Genomic DNA, 17,500 nt, shown 5'->3' with positions numbered 1-17,500 from the left:
ACCTGCTCACTCCTCGTGCTAACATGAATGCACCAATTAGAGAGGCTTTTCATTGCTCTTGACGAAAACCAATGAGAAGACAATTTGTTCCAGGATTCCCCAGATCTCTTCTCTCCCTCAGTCAAAGGAAAAGCTCTGGGGTCGAGATTGGGGATCGAATAGGATAATGCCGCCATCTTGAATAGTAAAAGTGTTGGACAGCAGGGGAGAGGGAAAAAATATTCCAGGGGGAAGAAGATCAACATGTAGTAGGGGAGGGAGTAGGATAATTCTCCCCTTCTAGGTTTCGCTGCAGTTGATTTTGCATTAAAAGCACGGAAAATAGGAAAAAAGGAATAACCAAAAATGGAAGACGATAACGGTAAAAATGTATTTGTTGTTAAAAGATTCTTTCGATATTCCCTGTCGTCGCTTTTTACTGCCCAATTCTTATCAATGAACATAATTTACTGAAACTATCTTTTGTCATTGGTTTTTCATGCTTGTAATTCCAGTCCAATACCGATATTGTTAAAGAGGCCATAAGTTCAGCAAATGATGACTATTTAAAAAATTAGCTGAAAATTGTTGTGATGGATTGTCAAGTCTCTTCTAAATCGGTAAATAATAAGTAATCTAGATTTAAATGTTTCAGGACTGGGTCAAGCTTTTGAAGTGAGTTTTTTTCAGGGGTCTTTTTTGAAATAATACATGCCATAGCCGCTGTGCAAGTTTAGGTGGTCCTACACCTCTGTCATGGGTCAGTTTTATGCAACTTTTTTGTGTATTTTGGAATACTACAGAATTGGAATCCGTTGAAATTCTTTAGCTGAGTATCTGAGGAAATGTAACTTCCGAGACTGAAAACAACTACACCGAATTCACGCACTGATTTTTACTTTTCAAAAATACAAGCTGACCTTTCATATTTGAAAAAATGTACATATTTAAAGTTTTCAAAACTAATGGGACTTAACTTCTTCTGATACCAATGTTTCAGTTAACATTTAAATTAAAAAAAATGTTTTTTAAGATCGCAGGTGAGTTATCAATCTTCTCTGGTAGATGTTTACCATAATTATTCGTTGGGTGCCCCTGAATTCTCACCGTAACGAGATTACATACCAAGATATTTGCTAGTTTGAAGTCTCTGTGGACAATTCCTTGTTCATGTATGTACTTCAGAGCAGCAGTGATCTCTTTCAACCATTGACAAACGCCCAGGGCTGCGTCAATATCAGATTTCCCAGGACACTTTTTCGGGTTGTTGAAAATTGTATTTCTCAAGTCGTCTCTGCACTCTTCCATGACGAAAATGACCCTCGTAGAGCCGTCCGTTTTCAGCAAAGATGTTCCATAGAACTTTACTATAAAAGGATGTTCCAATTTCCTAGCAAATAAAAGCGAAAATCGATTTTCAATAAAGGATTTAAGTGAAACTTCAAAGACATTTAAAATGATTAATAAATATCCCGATAGAACAAGTTCATTAAGAGGTGTAGCTTTTCTTTCTTCTCAAATTACAATTGTCTGGGTAGAAACACTTTTGAGAATTTTCCTTTCTATTTTCACTATTCGAGCATTTTTACTGACCCACTACACATCAGTGCGCCTGTCATAATGGAGTTCAGATTTAATGTAATTTAAGTCAACGCCTTTAAGAGTCCTGAAGAAATGTGACCTATCAATGCAGGATCTTACTGTTGTTTATTGTTCACTTATCCGATCTGTCCTCGAGTACGATCTCCTCTTATGTCCAGAAATTCACGCAATTGCAAGAATAACAAATATAACAACTGTGCAAAAAAACATAGAGCGAGTTTCAATCGACTGTCGTAAAACCAAAACCAAAGTAATTACTTTGGCCAATCAAAAAGGTCGGAGATAATCAAGTAAACCAATCAAAACTCAAGTAATTAGACGTAGTCGACACAAAGTGCGCGAAAATGTGCACGCGCGAGCCACAATTGGTTTTGGTTTCACTTCTGATTGGTTAAAAAATGGCGCGAGAACTTTGAACCAATTACTGAGTGAAGTAAATGCAAAACCAAAGCAATTCGCTAATTACTTCCGACACTCAATTGAAAACCGCTCTAACGAAAACAACAATTATAACAAAAATAACATTTCAACGGAGCGACGCTGGCAAATATAACAAATTACTGAAAGAAAGCAGGGAAAGGGGCTTCACAAATGAAACAAAAATACCACTTATGCCTGTGTGGTATTCCCTAACCTTCCCCAATATTTATCTAAAGCTTTGGAAAGCATCCAGAAACGTGCGCTGGGAACCATAGCACCAAGCGCATCTTATGAAAGAAGCCCTATCCATATCGGGTTTGACCTCTCTATGGGAACGAGGGGACGCGGCTTGTAAGAGATTTGTTTCTAAAATTGCGCCTCCCAACCCCCTTTTTTTCCCTGTTGTCAAGTAGAGTAGAGATTGGGGATACTAAGGGTGCGTTTCTTTGGGATGATCCGAAAAAGGATCACTTATCCAAGATCACTTGGATCACGGTGCACCAAAGGTCCCTTTGATGCACCATGATGCACCATGATCCAAGTGATCTTGGATCAATGATCCTTTTTCGGATCATCCCAAAGGAACGCACCCTAAGTGTAACCTCAGAAGGAATACCACCAGAGTAGTTAAGCCATGTAATACCGAACGTTCTAGTCAATTTGGTACTTTTAAGAATGCTAATAACCTGCCATATTAGAGGCATTAGTATGTGACAGATTATTATTTATAATTTATATTTATATTCATGATTATTGTAATATTTCATATATCTTGACTTTGTACTAATTAATGTATTAGTTTCTGACCCTACCTGTAATTCGGTCTTTAAAACTGTATAAGGCAGAGCATCCTTCGACGCGGGAAATTCCGGCACTTACCTCATGAGTTCAACCTCTGTTGCGATGTCAAGGGCGTTTTTGGTATTGAGTTCCAAATTGCACACCTTCAATGCAACAGGTTGAGTGCATCCATTTTTGGTCATCTTCCCTTTGTACACGGCGGCAAAGGAACCGGAGCCAAGGCGGTGGAATAAGTCCTCCTTCCAGTCCAATTCGTTGATGCTGATATCATTGCCAAAGACTTCTTCTAGTCCAAATATTGAAAGATTCCCCCGAAGCTCCGAAACCGTTTCCAACATTGGCTGGTAGAGATCAACTATTACTCTGGTCTCACGCCTTTCATTGTTGAGTTGCTCACATAACATCTTGTCGGCTTGTATCAGCTCTGGGATGCGGGCTTTGATCTGCTCAAGGCAGAGCTTAGCTTCTTGTAACTGTCCTCTTACGAACTTGTCGAGAGCAATGTCATCTATGACCTTGTTGAGATATTCTGCTGATAACTTGGTCATGAAGGCACACTTATCTCTTTCGTATTTCTTTAGTTTCATTTTATCTTCAATATTTTCTTTGATAGCCATGATGCCCACAAAAGGTGCACCAATCGCAACAGCAATAAGACCAAGAGGAACCCAGATCGGACTTAAAAGTCCAATGGCAACCTTGTCACCTGCAGTAAATCTTGTTTCTGGGAAAGACGTTGGGGAGACATGCTTATTATCTTCTGTAACTGCTCTATGAAGATTCCGCAACTGCGCCTCAACAAATTTGTAGCGCTGCTGAAAGTGTTTTATGAGAGATTCTCGAGCATTTGCGAAGACTTTATTATCCTCTTCCCATTGCTGAATGATGTCTCGAAGCCGTTTGGAAATTGCTTTCATGATTCCATTTTGGGTAACTTCCCAGGAACCTTCCACATTTGGTACATCATCCAGGGTCCATGACGCAAAGCGTTTTCTTACTTCTTCAGTCTCTAGGTAGTGAGATAGCTCCTTTATAGCACCTTTAACTCGATCGGTTAAGTACTCTGCAAGTTCTGGCATTACCATGTTTTGCTTTGATTCAATGCCCGCCAATCGTTGCCGAACGTTACTCATCTTCACAAGGGCATTTTGACGATCTCTAGAGGCGTTCGCCAGAAACGCCTTTAGCTGGAACGTCACCCGACCAAGAAGGCATTCTAACCACCTGCAAAATATATGATAAAAGATTTGAAAGTGACCTCAGTTTAACTGAGATCGAGAACATTTAATTATCTCGACGTTCAAGGTATGGTCAAGAATCTAATTTCGGCGATGGTTTACGTTTTTACCTCCATTGAAGTTCCAGTTGACATTCAATGTTCTTCAAAACCATAAGTTTAATTCCTTCCATCAAAGATGAAAAATCTTCAGTAATAATACCCAGGTTTTGTCCTTGTGTGGCTCTCTTGGTGGACATGTATATAATCTGCGTCATAGGATCAAGGCTTGGCCAGCATCGTTCTAAACTTTTAACAACGTGATCCTTAACATCTCTCGCCTCGTTCTTTGGTACTTGGTCCCATTTGTTGCAAACAAAGAGAGCACACTTTGATTGCAGTTTGCCTTGTCCTTCCACTGATAATTTCCTTACTTGTTCCAGCAGGTTTTCAAGCTGTAATTTTAAAGAAATGTTGAGATGTTTAACTTTAGATTAATCCACTAGTCAATAATAACAGGTGTAATGTGGTTATTTCTTGTAATCAAAGGTTTCGTAAAGTACTTCAGAGTGAAAAGGACAGGGGCACCCAACGACTAATTTGTAGTAAAATGTATTATTATACCCCAGTTAATGAAAATATATGTTATTAAGGCATTTTCAGGTGTTTTTCAGTGTTGCTGGGAAAACATTATCTGTTCCTTTTTCCCAGCAAGACACACAAGAAATTTCCCATCCAGCTAGATAAAATTGATTGGTTTTCCAGCCAGCTGATCAAATTTATTTCCCAGCCCGGTATTCCGCGCGCTTTCAAATCCCTCGATCCAAAACGACGGAACAAAACCGGGACAAAACAGGTTTTTTCCGCAAGCGCAATCATTCTGACCAGCCGTCGTATGTTTGTGACTACTCTCTGGGAGAGGGAATGGGTTCTTTTTTTTTTTTTTTTTTTTTTCTTTTGGTCGTCCTCAGTCTTCAGAGTTTCTACAGCCAGCTCGGGTTGAAATGCTAGAAAAAGTCAGTAATTCCCAGGCAAAACCTCTATCAATAACAAAATTTCCCAGCCAGCTCATCGAAACACCTGTATTTTTGCCAGCCAGCAAGATTCCTCTGGGGAACAGATAATGTGAGGAACAGATTCGTTGGGTGCCCCTGAAAGGAGCGATATAAAAAGTGAACAACGTTTCGATGACTCCATGTCATCATTATCAAGTTCGAAATACATGATAGAATTGATAACAATGGTGTGAAAATATTTAGGGAGGGGTGTTAAAGTATTTAATTGTTATGTAAAAAGTTGGCGCGAACTGATTTCGACTCCGTGTTAAGTTCTTGTTTTATTTTCCTAATAAACAGGATCTCGTAGATCAAGCAATCAAACTTTGTGCGGCATTTCTTTAGAGCTGTTAAAGTGCCACTGCGACGAAAATGTTTTGTTTTCTTTTCGAATTTTTTCAACGCCAATTAAGTCAATATGTTCAAAATAATACAATGCATTTAAATTTGGAACGATAGAAGCGAGATAAGTTGGGAAATAGCCAGCCGAAAGCCGCTAAAAATCTGTCCGCCATTACTCGGACGGCATTGGAGAAGCCCGCGATTATTTTGTAAGCGGTCTTCACGCAAGACTTGGCTTGTGACGTCATACGTGCATCGCTTCGTGGGAGTTTGACAAAGCGAACTAGTCGATCAAGGAGTAATGTATATAATATCAGCAAAAAGCAACTCGGCGATCTCTCACATCTCATAGACGGCATGGGAAATTAGCCGTGTTTATATTTTGAGCGTTGCGCATATGACGTCAGACCCCAGGCGATCCAGCTAGACCCAACCCTTTTCCTCGCTCACGGTCATTTGCCGTCAGAGTAATGGCGGACAGCGAAAACCGATAAACTACGTTACAATAATCATACTTTCCGTGGAAATTTTGAGAGAAAGATTGGCGTGATACCTATTTAGTACGTCTATTTTCAAAATCTAAAGAAAAAAGGACATGCAGAATTTTCATCGTAGTGGCACTTTAATCTTGTAGATTAAATGCTTGCAGCTTGTGTTCGTCTTTCAGGTGTTTACCAATAGCAGAATGTTTATGTTCGGCGATGCGTTGAAAGAGATGTCGGGACGTATATCCGATATAATCTGTATCACACAGATCACATGAAAATTTGTAAACAACGCAATCGACAGAAGGCGAAGATTCAACCCAAAAGGTATGTTTTGGAAGCCACGCTGTCTACAACGCACTTTTGCAAGTCATCGGAGTTATCACTGTTTTGAATTAAGAGGATAGCCGCAGTTTTACAGTAGCCGGATTTGAAGCACAGTCGATAAGAAATTGATGGATCGTCACATCTATCTTGCTTACTCTGTCTTTCTGAACTCCTCCGGCATTGGTACTGTTTATGGTGTAGATAAAGGCAAAGGCTTGGGACAGATACTGAGTGACGATCTGATCCATGATATTCGACTCCCCAACACCAGGGCTGTCAATTATAACTATGCCTTGCTAAAATACAGAAAGATTAACATTGCGATTACCACGTTGATGCAACTACATTATGTTAATCAGAGTTTAATAAGTTGATAAGATATTCTTAATGTTTGTGAGCAAATATAACTACCTGTAGTAGACTGTGAGGCCAGAACAATTCAATCTTCTTATATATTGAGCCCTTCTCGCGATCACTCAGGCCACAAATAAACTATATGCCCTCCAAAAGTCATGTGATTGTCCTATTCATATCAGCAATGCAATGCATGATGGGGAAACGCTGTTGCACGGCAAGAAGCTTTTCGATTTACTTCTACGAAATCCGCGTGAATGAATTACTCGCATTTCTAGACGTATCTGAAATAACTACCTGTAGTAGACTGTGAGGCCAGAACAATTCAATCTTCTTGTATATTGAGCCCTTCTCGCGATCATTTTTCACGTGGACAAAAGGCGAAATCTGCTGAAGGTAGCTCTGTTCGTCAGATGCTTCTCCGGGATCAGTTTTGTGTAAAGGAATGACCTTTGTCGCCAGTCCCGTCTCTGGATCCTTGTCTTTAAAATGAGCCACAATTTTGCGTTCGTCTCCAAACTTAAGTTCGCATATGGTGGAGGTTGTACTTAAAACCGAGTACGGAAGAAGTTCTTCCCCCAGTATAAGATTTATCAAACTGCTTTTTCCAGAACTAGTCTCACCTACAAATATAAACTTGGAATTGTGATGCCTTCGACTAACTCTGTTAATTAAATAGGTTGTTTCATAGCTTGATTTGATTTTTGATCTGGTCAGTGAAATCAACCTTCTTTAACGTGGATGTTTTCAAGATATCTAAGTGCAAATTGTAAGGTGATTGGTCAAACCAAAGTCATTATCTCGTAGTTTCGCAGGCTATCTAGGCCACATGCAGGCAATCTAACTTCATGCACATTTTGAAGATAAAATCGTTCTCAGGTTGAATCCGTTTTTGCCTAGGTTAAGTAGGTGATCCACCATTCGGGTGGTTTGTTGTTTTCTCTGTGATTCTCTAATTATACCTGCTCCCCTCCTTTCGATGCACTCATAGACCTTATTCACGATGGCCACCATGTTGGATTTGCTATTATCATACAAATTAGCTACACACTTCTGAGGGGGCAAACACCATAAGTTCGAGAGGTTATAACGAACATCTTAAGCCACACAGATGATTTGTTTCACGTTTACTGAATGTTTATCACCAACTAGTAAAATAGAATGGTTCACACAAGTTATTTCGATGTTTTTTAAGTGAAAAGTGAGCAGATAACAAAGTAGAAAGTCAAAATGTCAAAGGCAATCAAAGATATCAAATTATTATAAAAGGTACTTAATTCTAAATTCTAAAATGTACTTTTTTCGACGAGCCGATTTTCCGCAATTTGCCTTTTTTCCAATGTTTGCCCCCCAGCATAACACATGGCTAATTTGCATGACAATTTGAAAACCAAAATGGTGGCTATGGTGGATAAGGCGTATTACCTCCCTCTGGTACTTCGCCGTTTGCATAAGTATCATGACATTCCTTGTTAGGTTTCTTACCAAAAACTACATTATAGGGAGTTTTCCAAATGGCTCTGTGCAGTGAGATGTTTTTTTTTTTCCTGCCTTATGCACAACCTCTAACAACTTAGCTGGTTAAAAGACCTTTTCTTTAAGAACACTGGTTATGTTTATTTTGATCGTGCCGTTGTTTCGTTCTACGTCACCTGTAGTAGATGGCTTTCTGGGTGCACCGTACACAAATTTTATGCTGTGCTTATTATTACATCAGCGATTTCTCAAGACATGTTTTTATTCTTGAAGTCCCCTCCAATGACTGTCTAAATGCAGCGTTTTTGGAAAAGCAAAAAAAGCACCTCTAACTCAGTGACCACTTGAATACTGTGTGTTCCTGTGAGAGGAAACAGCCATGAATACTTTGTAAAGCGATCGGAAATATGAAGAAGCCGTGTTTGAAATTTTTCTTGACAGTGACATCAAGTGGCAAGATTCTGAAATCCATTAAGTCGATTTCTACGTGATTCATGAAACCATCTGCCTGGATTGGATGATTGATTGGTTTCTTTTAATGGTCTGTTACACTTTTCTGCAGGGGCACCCAACGTCAATTTTCGGAAAATATCTGTTCGGAAGACGATTTGAGATCTAGAATTTTCGCAACATTTGTTGTAAAATTTCTTGCTTGCCTGCCTGTCCTAGGATTTTCGATCATCTAAAAAATGGTATAATGGCCCATTTTTAACGGATTTTCCCTAAAAAGGTCACCTAGAATTTTCGGGAGCCTTTTCTCTGGCTGAAATTTTCGAAAAGGTAAGTTTTGATCCCTATAATTTTCGGATCACTAGACTCTCAGCTAGGAAATCCGAACAGATGAAAACATTAAATAGGGGATAAAAATATGCCTTTATCTACCGTTTAAATACTAATCTTGTCTCTTCTTCGGTGTGATTTGGCGGAATGTGAATTGAAGTTTCGTATGCTACAACATACATCTTCAGAAGTGACGGTTGAACAAATTCAACTGAATATGATATATTTTAAATTAAGAAGACTGGTAGCTAGAGAGAATAAGATAAAAATAGTAAGATAAATAGCGGCAGTGAAAACTGACCGTTTAATAAAGCCTCAGTTTTTCACTGCCAACGTTTTCGTTTAACGCTGGTTTAAGGTTACGTATTAATAAAGTTTACTTTATTTTACAATGCAAATCAGAGCTACCATTTGCTAAAACTTGAAAATGGTCCCATTTTATGTTGTGACCTGTTTTTTATACGAAACGTATACGAAACGTCAAGTCAAAAGTAAAATGCGCTTTATCATTATGTTTGTAGGCACTGTTTGTTTTATGTTTTTGATTAATTTCAAATGGCCAAAGAGCAAGAATATTTGTGAGTTGAAATATTCTTGTCTTTGGGACTACGTACCCGTTTTTCTTCGTTGAGTATTTTCCCGTCACAGGCAGTCACTTTCCATTTCTTCTGCATAATTCGGCACTTGTCTTTCTGGTCGATACAAACAGAATTATTTCGACCTTCACTGTTTACCTCTCTCAGCCATTTATATCAGACTGGATTTACAAAAAGATACCTCCTTATCACAGCTGGGAAAACTTACCACTTTGAGATCCAGAACCCAATTTCTACTTTTCATAGCTATGATTCCAGCAAGGAACAAACTTTAACCCCCTCCCCTCCCCTCCCCTTCCCCCCCCCCCCCCCAGAGCCTCGACAATGCTACTTACAGATTTCACTCATGTCTAACGGCAGACTATATTTTACTTGTCCATGCATAGGGGCCCCTTGAGACTTAAGAGTCAAACTACTGTACTGTTTTATTGCACTTAAGCCCTACATAAAAGATGGTTTCTAGGTCATTTCATAGTTGTAGGGATTCGATTCCTGCAAAGCCCTGTCATATAAATACTGACTATGACTGAAAAAGTCAAAAGCCATCTCACTAAAATCTAACAGTTAAATCTAATAGTTAAAGGTAGTAACTGAGACGTGTGGTGGTTAATCGGCTTCACCCAAATGCAGTAGTGTGTAGTGGTGAACGCAAAGGACCCCAAAAAATACCACGCCCCTTTTTTAACCACACCCCATAAAGGAAATCCCTTTTCAGACAGATGAGTTTAAAAAAAGGATTTAACCTAGGTAAAATGCAGATCACCAATTTAACCTAGGTAGAAACGTATTCAACCTGAGAACGGATTTTACCGGAAACATATACGGCCAACTTTGCTGTCTTCGCCACCGAGCAAATGGATGAACGTATACGTGCATAAAAACCTCCAATTAGACTTCGTTCTTTAAAATTGACAGAAAAGAATTTATAACCCCTGTTCTCCTTCTTCAAGAGTTTGTGGTGATAAATCCCCAAACAGTAGTAAAATTAATTCAAAAACTATTTCGTCGTGTGTTGTTCAGTTGGATGAGCACTAAGCCTAAGGAGTTGAAAAGTATCTTCGTGTATTCTTCAATAAAAGTTGCAGACTTCTCTAATAACTGAACAATACAACAGTGCGTTTTTATTTATTGTTTAGTTATTTTTGTTAACATTTGCCCCTGATAAATATAATGTAGCCATAACGTTGTTTAACTGTCACCAGATACCTGCCACAAGAATGAAATATTCTTTGCGAGCCAGACGCTCTTTTAGGTTTTGCATCTTCTCTTCAACGTTGCTAACATTATGTTGCAGTAAATGACGGATTTTTTCATCCAGCTCTTTTATGCACTGACTGGCATCTCTGTACAGATTCAGTAAAATGCTTCGTTTCCTCTCATCTTCTTCTTTGGCTTCAGACAAAATGGAGTAGGCCTGAAGGAAGCAGGGAAGCCTGTGAGTTACTGTACTTTTTCATTAGTTTTCCAGGTAGATCTTTCTCTTTTGTTACGTTCTTATGTAAACATAAGACATTGTGGGAGGTTTATGCTTGTCATGCAAATACCGTCTGCAAAAGGTCACTCATTGATCAATTATGCACTCTATAGATGGTTTTCACCTGACGTCACAGCAGCCATGTTGGTACCAACATGGCCGTTTCATCACGTGATTGAAAACCATGTATTGAACGATGAAGATTGTTATTTTCCTCTATGCAGTTGCGTCGCTTGCAACAAACCAAGGCATTTGACAAAAAGCTCATGATTACGATACAGCACATTTTTGCGGAGATTACTAGCTGGTTTAGTATTATTGGAGACTGTTTCGATTGAGCGCCGCATTGATCAGGGCACCCAACGTCAATTTTCGGAAAATATCTGTTCGGAAGACGATTTGAGATCTAGAATTTTCGGAACATTTGTTGTAAAATTTCTTGCTTGCCTGCCTGCCTGTCCTAGGATTTTCGAACATCTAAAAGATGGTATAAATGCCCATTTTAAACGGAATTTTACCCTATAAAGCTCACCTAGAATTTTCGGGAGCCTTTTTCCGGCTGAAATTTTCTTAAAGGTAAGTTTTGATCCCTATAATTTTCGGATCACTAGACTTTCAGCTAGGTAATCCGAACAGATGAAAAATGTTTAGGGGATAAAAATATGCCTATATCTACCGTTTAAATACTAAAATACGTTTAACAATGCTATGTCTAAGTGACTTTAAACTATATTCTCGTTGGGTGCCCCTGATTGATGAAAATAATTAGAGCGTTTATGTGAAACCGTTTCAGCAGGGCGTTTCAGCCATTTGAGAAGCAAATACGGTATTTGTCACTTGGGAACCCCACAATTTATTCAGCGAAGCATGAAATTTTGATAATATAAAAGATCTTTTTGTAACTGCCTGCGTCTTCTTATTTCTAGTGAAAATGGCAACAAATCCAGCAGCAAGGAGGTGGCAACTTATTCTTGACAACGGACATGATATCACCTCAAATTACTTTCATAGGCGCCAGCACTGATGCTGTCAGTTTCCAGAAATCTGACCAATTAAGTTTAAATCTTTTCGTAACATCGTAACAACAATTCAAATCGGCGTTGCTAATAACTCTTTGGTCTTGCTGTTTAAGTCTGTGTAACATATGATGTCTGTAAAGCAATAGTTCTACTGCATTTTTCGTGAGTTGATATTGTTTAGTATAAATATGGAAACAATTGCAAGGCTTTTGTGTCGAGACAAACTTTCCGCATAGCTTCGTCTTGGAATGCGTTTGCCTACATGCGCCTTCCGTCTGCCTTTTTACTTGACAAATTTAATGACAACGGCCCAATTTCGCACCAGACCGCAGATTACGTACCTCTTGAGCAAAAACTGGCGACTTATTTTCTTACTTGGCATATTGTGTACATTTGTAGTGCACCAGGGGCCCTTGGAATGGTTACTTGCATATTTAATACTCATGTTGCTTAAGTAGCCTTGTTGCCGTCAGCTATAGAAGTAAACATAGTAAATTATATTACCTTTCCAGCAGTCCAACCAGGTTCCGAGGCTGACTCCTTGTGGAATTCATTTTTTACTCGAGTTTTCATTTCATCCAGCGTTTTCAATCCTTTGCACGAGAGGCCAAGGGCTTTCAGTAATTCGTACATTTCCCCTATGTCGTCGATTTCGTCGTCAATGGTTTTGGGTTTGTCGGTTGCCATTTTGCACTAATGAACGAATAGCTGGATGCAAAGGAGCGGTTTTAAGAGGGGAGCACAGCCTCAGTTAAATAGCACAGTTCATGCTTAACTGTTGTTCGCAATTGGTGCAAACATATTCTCCGGAACCCCTGTTGTTGTAAGGGCATGGGTGGTTTTGATTTGGTCTGTTTGTCAAAAGGTATTTCAAAATTAAATCGTAGTTGTTTGTTTCAGTCCGTGGTGTCAAAGTTCAAATTCAAGAAACTTGCAAGAAAATAATTAATGTACATTAACCCCGCTAAACGAGGCGCATTTAGAATGAGCTAAAGTAACAACCGAACCGCGGCCGTCGAGATTTTCAAATTACAAAAGGGTCGCCGTCTTTTCTGTTTTAGTGAGTGAATCCCATATTTGGCCCATATTGGACCCATATTTTTATTCTAACAATTTCGACCATAGACTGGTTCTGGACTGGTACGTTTACTCGTAAAAGTTCTTTATTTAGACAAGGACATTCCTTGAAATTTACATCGTTTTATATGAAAGCCGTGGGGCCGTAACAGGATTACTGTATGAAGTGAATTGATTTATGTGACATTATTAACTTATTTAACTAGTGTATCTAATAGATAGTAATCGACTGCGGTACATCTTGTTGATAGTGACATCATTTATCACTGGTAATCATAGAAACGGCGTATAATTAAAATGAAATGGTAAGAATACAGATATTTGTAAAAGTTCTTCTCACAAAAGAATGGTTATGATAATGATGAGAAGAATCGAAGGAGGTTTATATAATAAAAAACAGTGTACAGAAATGCATAATTTAAAATAAACAGTGAGTTGCGAGCAAGGAGAGTAAGCTAGCGCTTCACCCCAATGTAAACCTGAAATTTAAACACTTCTTGAAACACTCAGTCGTAGGTTGTGAAAGGAAGACTTGAGACTCGCAGATATTCGCTAGACGGTAACCAGTGTAACGTGGCCTGGGGTAATATGGCAAAAGAGCCGTTCACGATTTTACTCACGCCGGCCATTTCGAAAGCGGTCGGTTTCTAGGTTTCCCACCCTAGCCCAGTTTTAACGTCAGGTGATCTTACTTCATAGTTTTCTTGGAAGATAATCATGGCTGTCCAGTTATGAAGCCTTGATCTGTACTGAGGTGGTCAAGATCTCCCTTTTAGAAACGCCCTAGATGATATCACAATAATCAAAAACAGTAAAATTAAACATGTGCAGATTAAGACTAAAGTGTTACTGGAAGGTACAAAAGGACGAATTTGTCTGAGGCCGCCAATTCCACGTGATATAATTGTAGCTATGTTGTCAATATGGTCAGAGGAGAAGAGCTTCTCATCTACAAGCAACCCGTGGGGAGTTTTACTCTGTGCATACTGGCGAATTCGTTGTAGATTTTACTTAGATCAAATCAACATATCATGTGTTCCCTTTTAGAGACGCTGAAACCGAACTTGTTGGCTAGCCTAGAGAATCCAGTCATAAATGTGGACAGATTATCTTCGATGTGACATGTTTGGAGGTGGATACGCCGGGTAATGTGATTGTTTGTCGTCAGTGTGTATTCGGGTTGCACCAGACTTTTAATCGTGTAGCAAATCACGTGATATATTATAAACAGCGGCGATCCTTCTGAGGTTTACTTAGGCCAGGATTCAAATGGTGATTGGTTCAATGTTGTCTCTTTGGAACTCTGTGTCCCAAGGGCTACTGATTTGCATTATGAAATCTTCTTGGTAAAATGCCAGACGACGGTAACACGTGATGGCAACGAAGCCAATACCCTCTTGTGCATTTGATGATCTTTTGCTTGTTTGAGGTCCGCCAACGCAGCTGAATTTTCTTCAGCTGAATGAGTCAGGTAACTGACGAAGCGGAATGAAGCGTACAGTCTACGTATGCTAATATGAATTTTAGCTTTTGTCATGCCTAAAGAAACAGACTCACTGAGCTAATCGTGGTCCGAAAACATTTGGAATTAACAAGGTTATTTTAAGTTGTTTTTGGTCCAGTATCGACCTATACTGTTGGTCTAGTATCCTCCTAATTAATTAATTATTTTGTTATATCATAGCAAAAGCTTAAGTAGAAGTCTTATGACAAAAATGGAGGCCGGATGCCATCTTGATCCTCAGATGCTAGACGCAAGTATTTACGAAGTGATCCTTTATTCACTAGCGTATGTGTCAAACGTAAGTGACTTCAAGCTACTTGTAATATTGGTCTATGATATTACTATGACTGTGTATGGTCTGATGAAGCTTTAATGAGCTTTTAAATCAAATGAAGTTCTGTTATGGATCAGTAACGCTAGCATATCTTGTGTAGAAGAGTGAAACAAAGTCAATTTGAAGGAACCCGTTTTTTGTCAGTCAGAATTGAAAAGCAATGAAACAAGTTTGGCTAACTTTTTGCGACTTCAATTGACCTTTTCAAGACAGTATTAACTATACTAAAAATCTCGGATTGTTGAAGTACGTTCGACAGTCGTTCAGCCTGTGTTTTCGTGAGCTCAGCATGTGACAAGAAGAGACTGATCAATACGCGTGCGAGATTCCGCGCGAGGGTGCCCCTGTAAGCAACAAAAGAATCTTTGGGGGGCGGGGGGAGGGCTATTTTGGTTTCCCTTACAGAGGAAAATCTCGGATCCTTTTGGCAACAGCACACAATCACTCAATCTGAAGCTTAACAAAATAGAACGCGTTCTCCTTCGATCGAACGCAATTAACCTCCTACAATATTGGATTGATGTAAGACGCTCTTCAATATTGTTCAGAGTTCGGTTCGATTATTTCTATTGTATAGTGATATCTGTAAAGTGTTTTCTGAGCCAGGATTAAGACTTTCGGCGAACGTTCACCCTTTCATAGTCCTCACACCATTTCTACAAGTGTCGCGGGTTCTCGTGCACCCGCGGGCTTGAAACATTCTCCTTGAATATTTGAGGAAAACTTATTTGAAGCCTTTGGCCGAAAAGACTTTAAAAGAGCGGTTCAGGCGGAAATTTTTAAAGGTAAAAAAATTACTGAAATCCTAGAATCCCGCCTTTGGGGAGCTGGGCTGGCGAAGTGGTGAGATCATTCGCCCCCACCAATGTTATGGCGGTTCGATTACCAGAATCTGCGTCACATATGAGGGGCACACAACGTCACTTTTCGGAAAATATCTGTTCGGAAGACGATTTGAGATCTAGAATTTCCGCAACATTTGTTGTAAAATTTCTTGCTTGCCTGCCTGTCCTAGGATTTTCGAACATCTAAAACATGGTATAATTGCCCATTTTTAACGGATTTTTACCCTAAAAAAGTCACCTAGAATTTTCGGGAGCCATTTTTGTGGCTGAAATTTTCGAAAAGGTAAGTTTTGATCCCTATAATTTTCGGATCACTAGACTTTCAGCTAGGGAATCCGAACAGATAAAAACTTTTTAGGGGTAAAAATATGCCTATATCTACCGTTTATATACTAAAATACGTTTAACAATGCTATGTTTAAGTGGTTTTGAACTATATTCTCTTTGGGTGCCCCTGACATATGGGTTGAGTTTGTGGGTTCTCTGCTCTGCACCGAGAGGTTTTTTCTCCGGGTACTCCACAAAACCAATGTTTGATCTGATCTATGTAGAGCGTCCTCAATGTGTGCCCCATTGGTAGAACTTGGACAAGTTTCTAGTTCTAGTTAATCTAGTGCCTTTCGAATGAAACTTCCTGTTAAAGAGTGCGTGACTTGACATATTACTCAATAACGCGGACAATATCAAACTGGGACATAAATAATTCACAGAACATGAGAAAGTCACTCTGACGCGAACTTTGATAACAGTTCATACGGACGAACACTGAACACAGCACCCAACATCACTTGTGTGGTTAGCAGCTTTGATACCTCATTCAAGTTGATCGCCGTCTAACGAATGCCAGTGTTTCAGCAGTTGTGGAAAATCTTAGCCTTATGAGGTAATCAGTGACCTTCTGCGTTATTTATGCCACGCTATTTTCAGTTTACTTGGTTCAGGCGCATCAACTGTACCTTTTCAACGCTGTCCTAGTTTATCAGGTTTGATTCTTTCTTCGTTGACCGTAAAAGATTCTCTCCTCCGCTTATGCTGCGGACTCAGCGAGTTAGTTTCCGGTAGCTGTCGCATTTGGTGAAAGATGGGGCAGCTATCTCTGATCTTACATGGCTAAATTTTGAGATCATTTTATGATTCGAAATTCCATAGACATTTCTCCGTAGTAAATTTTATAATGTAACAGGATCACATAGTTTTTATCCTCACAACTAATTTCTTGGCAACTTATTTTAGTGCAATTTAATTTGATCCCGACATGACTCAATTCATGATTTGTTTGTGTGCGATATATCATATACCGAGATAAAGTTCAAGAATTTTATTTCTCTATTAAGTGTATGTGGTATTGTAAAGCGGCTTGCAAAACGATTAAGAGTTTTTTTTTTTACCCGCAATACAAGGTACGGCATTTTTAATCGCGTATGGTGTGCATAAATCAACGTCCCACATAGTTGTCAATTACATATCTCCAAATTTGAAAATGTTTGTCACATGGTTTATGTATACTCTGTGCATTTTCTTCTTCCTTTTTATTTCAAGTCATATGGGAATCTGCACCAAACAGAAACATTTCGAGTGGCGATTTAAATTAAATAAAATGGTCGCTTACCTTTCCTTTGTTCAACTTACTCAGGTTTATTACTTTTGCTTCTGTAGTGGTCACTTATTGAAGTAATCTGAGACGTTGTTTCAGGTCGCATTTTCCGAGAGTTTTTTGTTCATTTGCTTTGCAAGGTGCATTAGTTAGAATGGAAAGGAAAGGAAAGGAAAGGAACTTAATTTAAGTGTGTAGTCGTTCAAGCGCTGAAGCACTA

At 39.1% G+C, this 17,500-nt stretch overlaps 2 protein-coding genes across 7 annotated transcripts in view; one reads left to right on the top strand and one right to left on the bottom strand.

Moving 5' to 3' along the window:
* LOC138028510 (uncharacterized) overlaps positions 1-12,771 on the bottom strand; it is a 14,862-nt gene extending 2,091 nt beyond the window's left edge. Inside the window, exons 1-7 of the mRNA XM_068876082.1 lie at positions 12,431-12,771; positions 10,640-10,847; positions 6,879-7,204; positions 6,383-6,523; positions 4,151-4,473; positions 2,881-4,026; positions 1,105-1,369 (exon numbers count right to left, since the gene is read on the bottom strand). Coding sequence (XP_068732183.1) covers positions 1,105-1,369; positions 2,881-4,026; positions 4,151-4,473; positions 6,383-6,523; positions 6,879-7,204; positions 10,640-10,847; positions 12,431-12,613 — 2,592 coding nt within the window. The 5' untranslated portion in view covers positions 12,614-12,771. The remainder of the gene's footprint in view (positions 1-1,104; positions 1,370-2,880; positions 4,027-4,150; positions 4,474-6,382; positions 6,524-6,878; positions 7,205-10,639; positions 10,848-12,430) is intronic.
* Positions 1-17,500, top strand: part of LOC138028507 (A disintegrin and metalloproteinase with thrombospondin motifs 16-like) — a 58,603-nt gene that overhangs the window by 5,049 nt on the left and 36,054 nt on the right. For 2 of the 6 annotated variants that reach the window (XM_068876073.1, XM_068876075.1), the window contains exons 2-3: positions 14,051-14,148; positions 14,688-14,805. The gene's annotated coding sequence lies outside the window, so the exon portion shown is untranslated. Of the gene's footprint in view, positions 1-6,082; positions 6,228-14,050; positions 14,149-14,206; positions 14,600-14,687; positions 14,806-16,383; positions 16,570-17,500 lie in introns of those variants that run through there. The other 4 variants (XM_068876076.1, XM_068876077.1, XM_068876074.1 and 1 more) reach the window with 3 other exon arrangements.

This window comes from Montipora capricornis, chromosome 13, assembly GCF_036669925.1.
Source record: "Montipora capricornis isolate CH-2021 chromosome 13, ASM3666992v2, whole genome shotgun sequence".
Classification (NCBI taxonomy): Eukaryota; Metazoa; Cnidaria; class Anthozoa; order Scleractinia; family Acroporidae; genus Montipora; species Montipora capricornis.
This window is presented reverse-complemented; position numbering and strand designations above follow the sequence as displayed.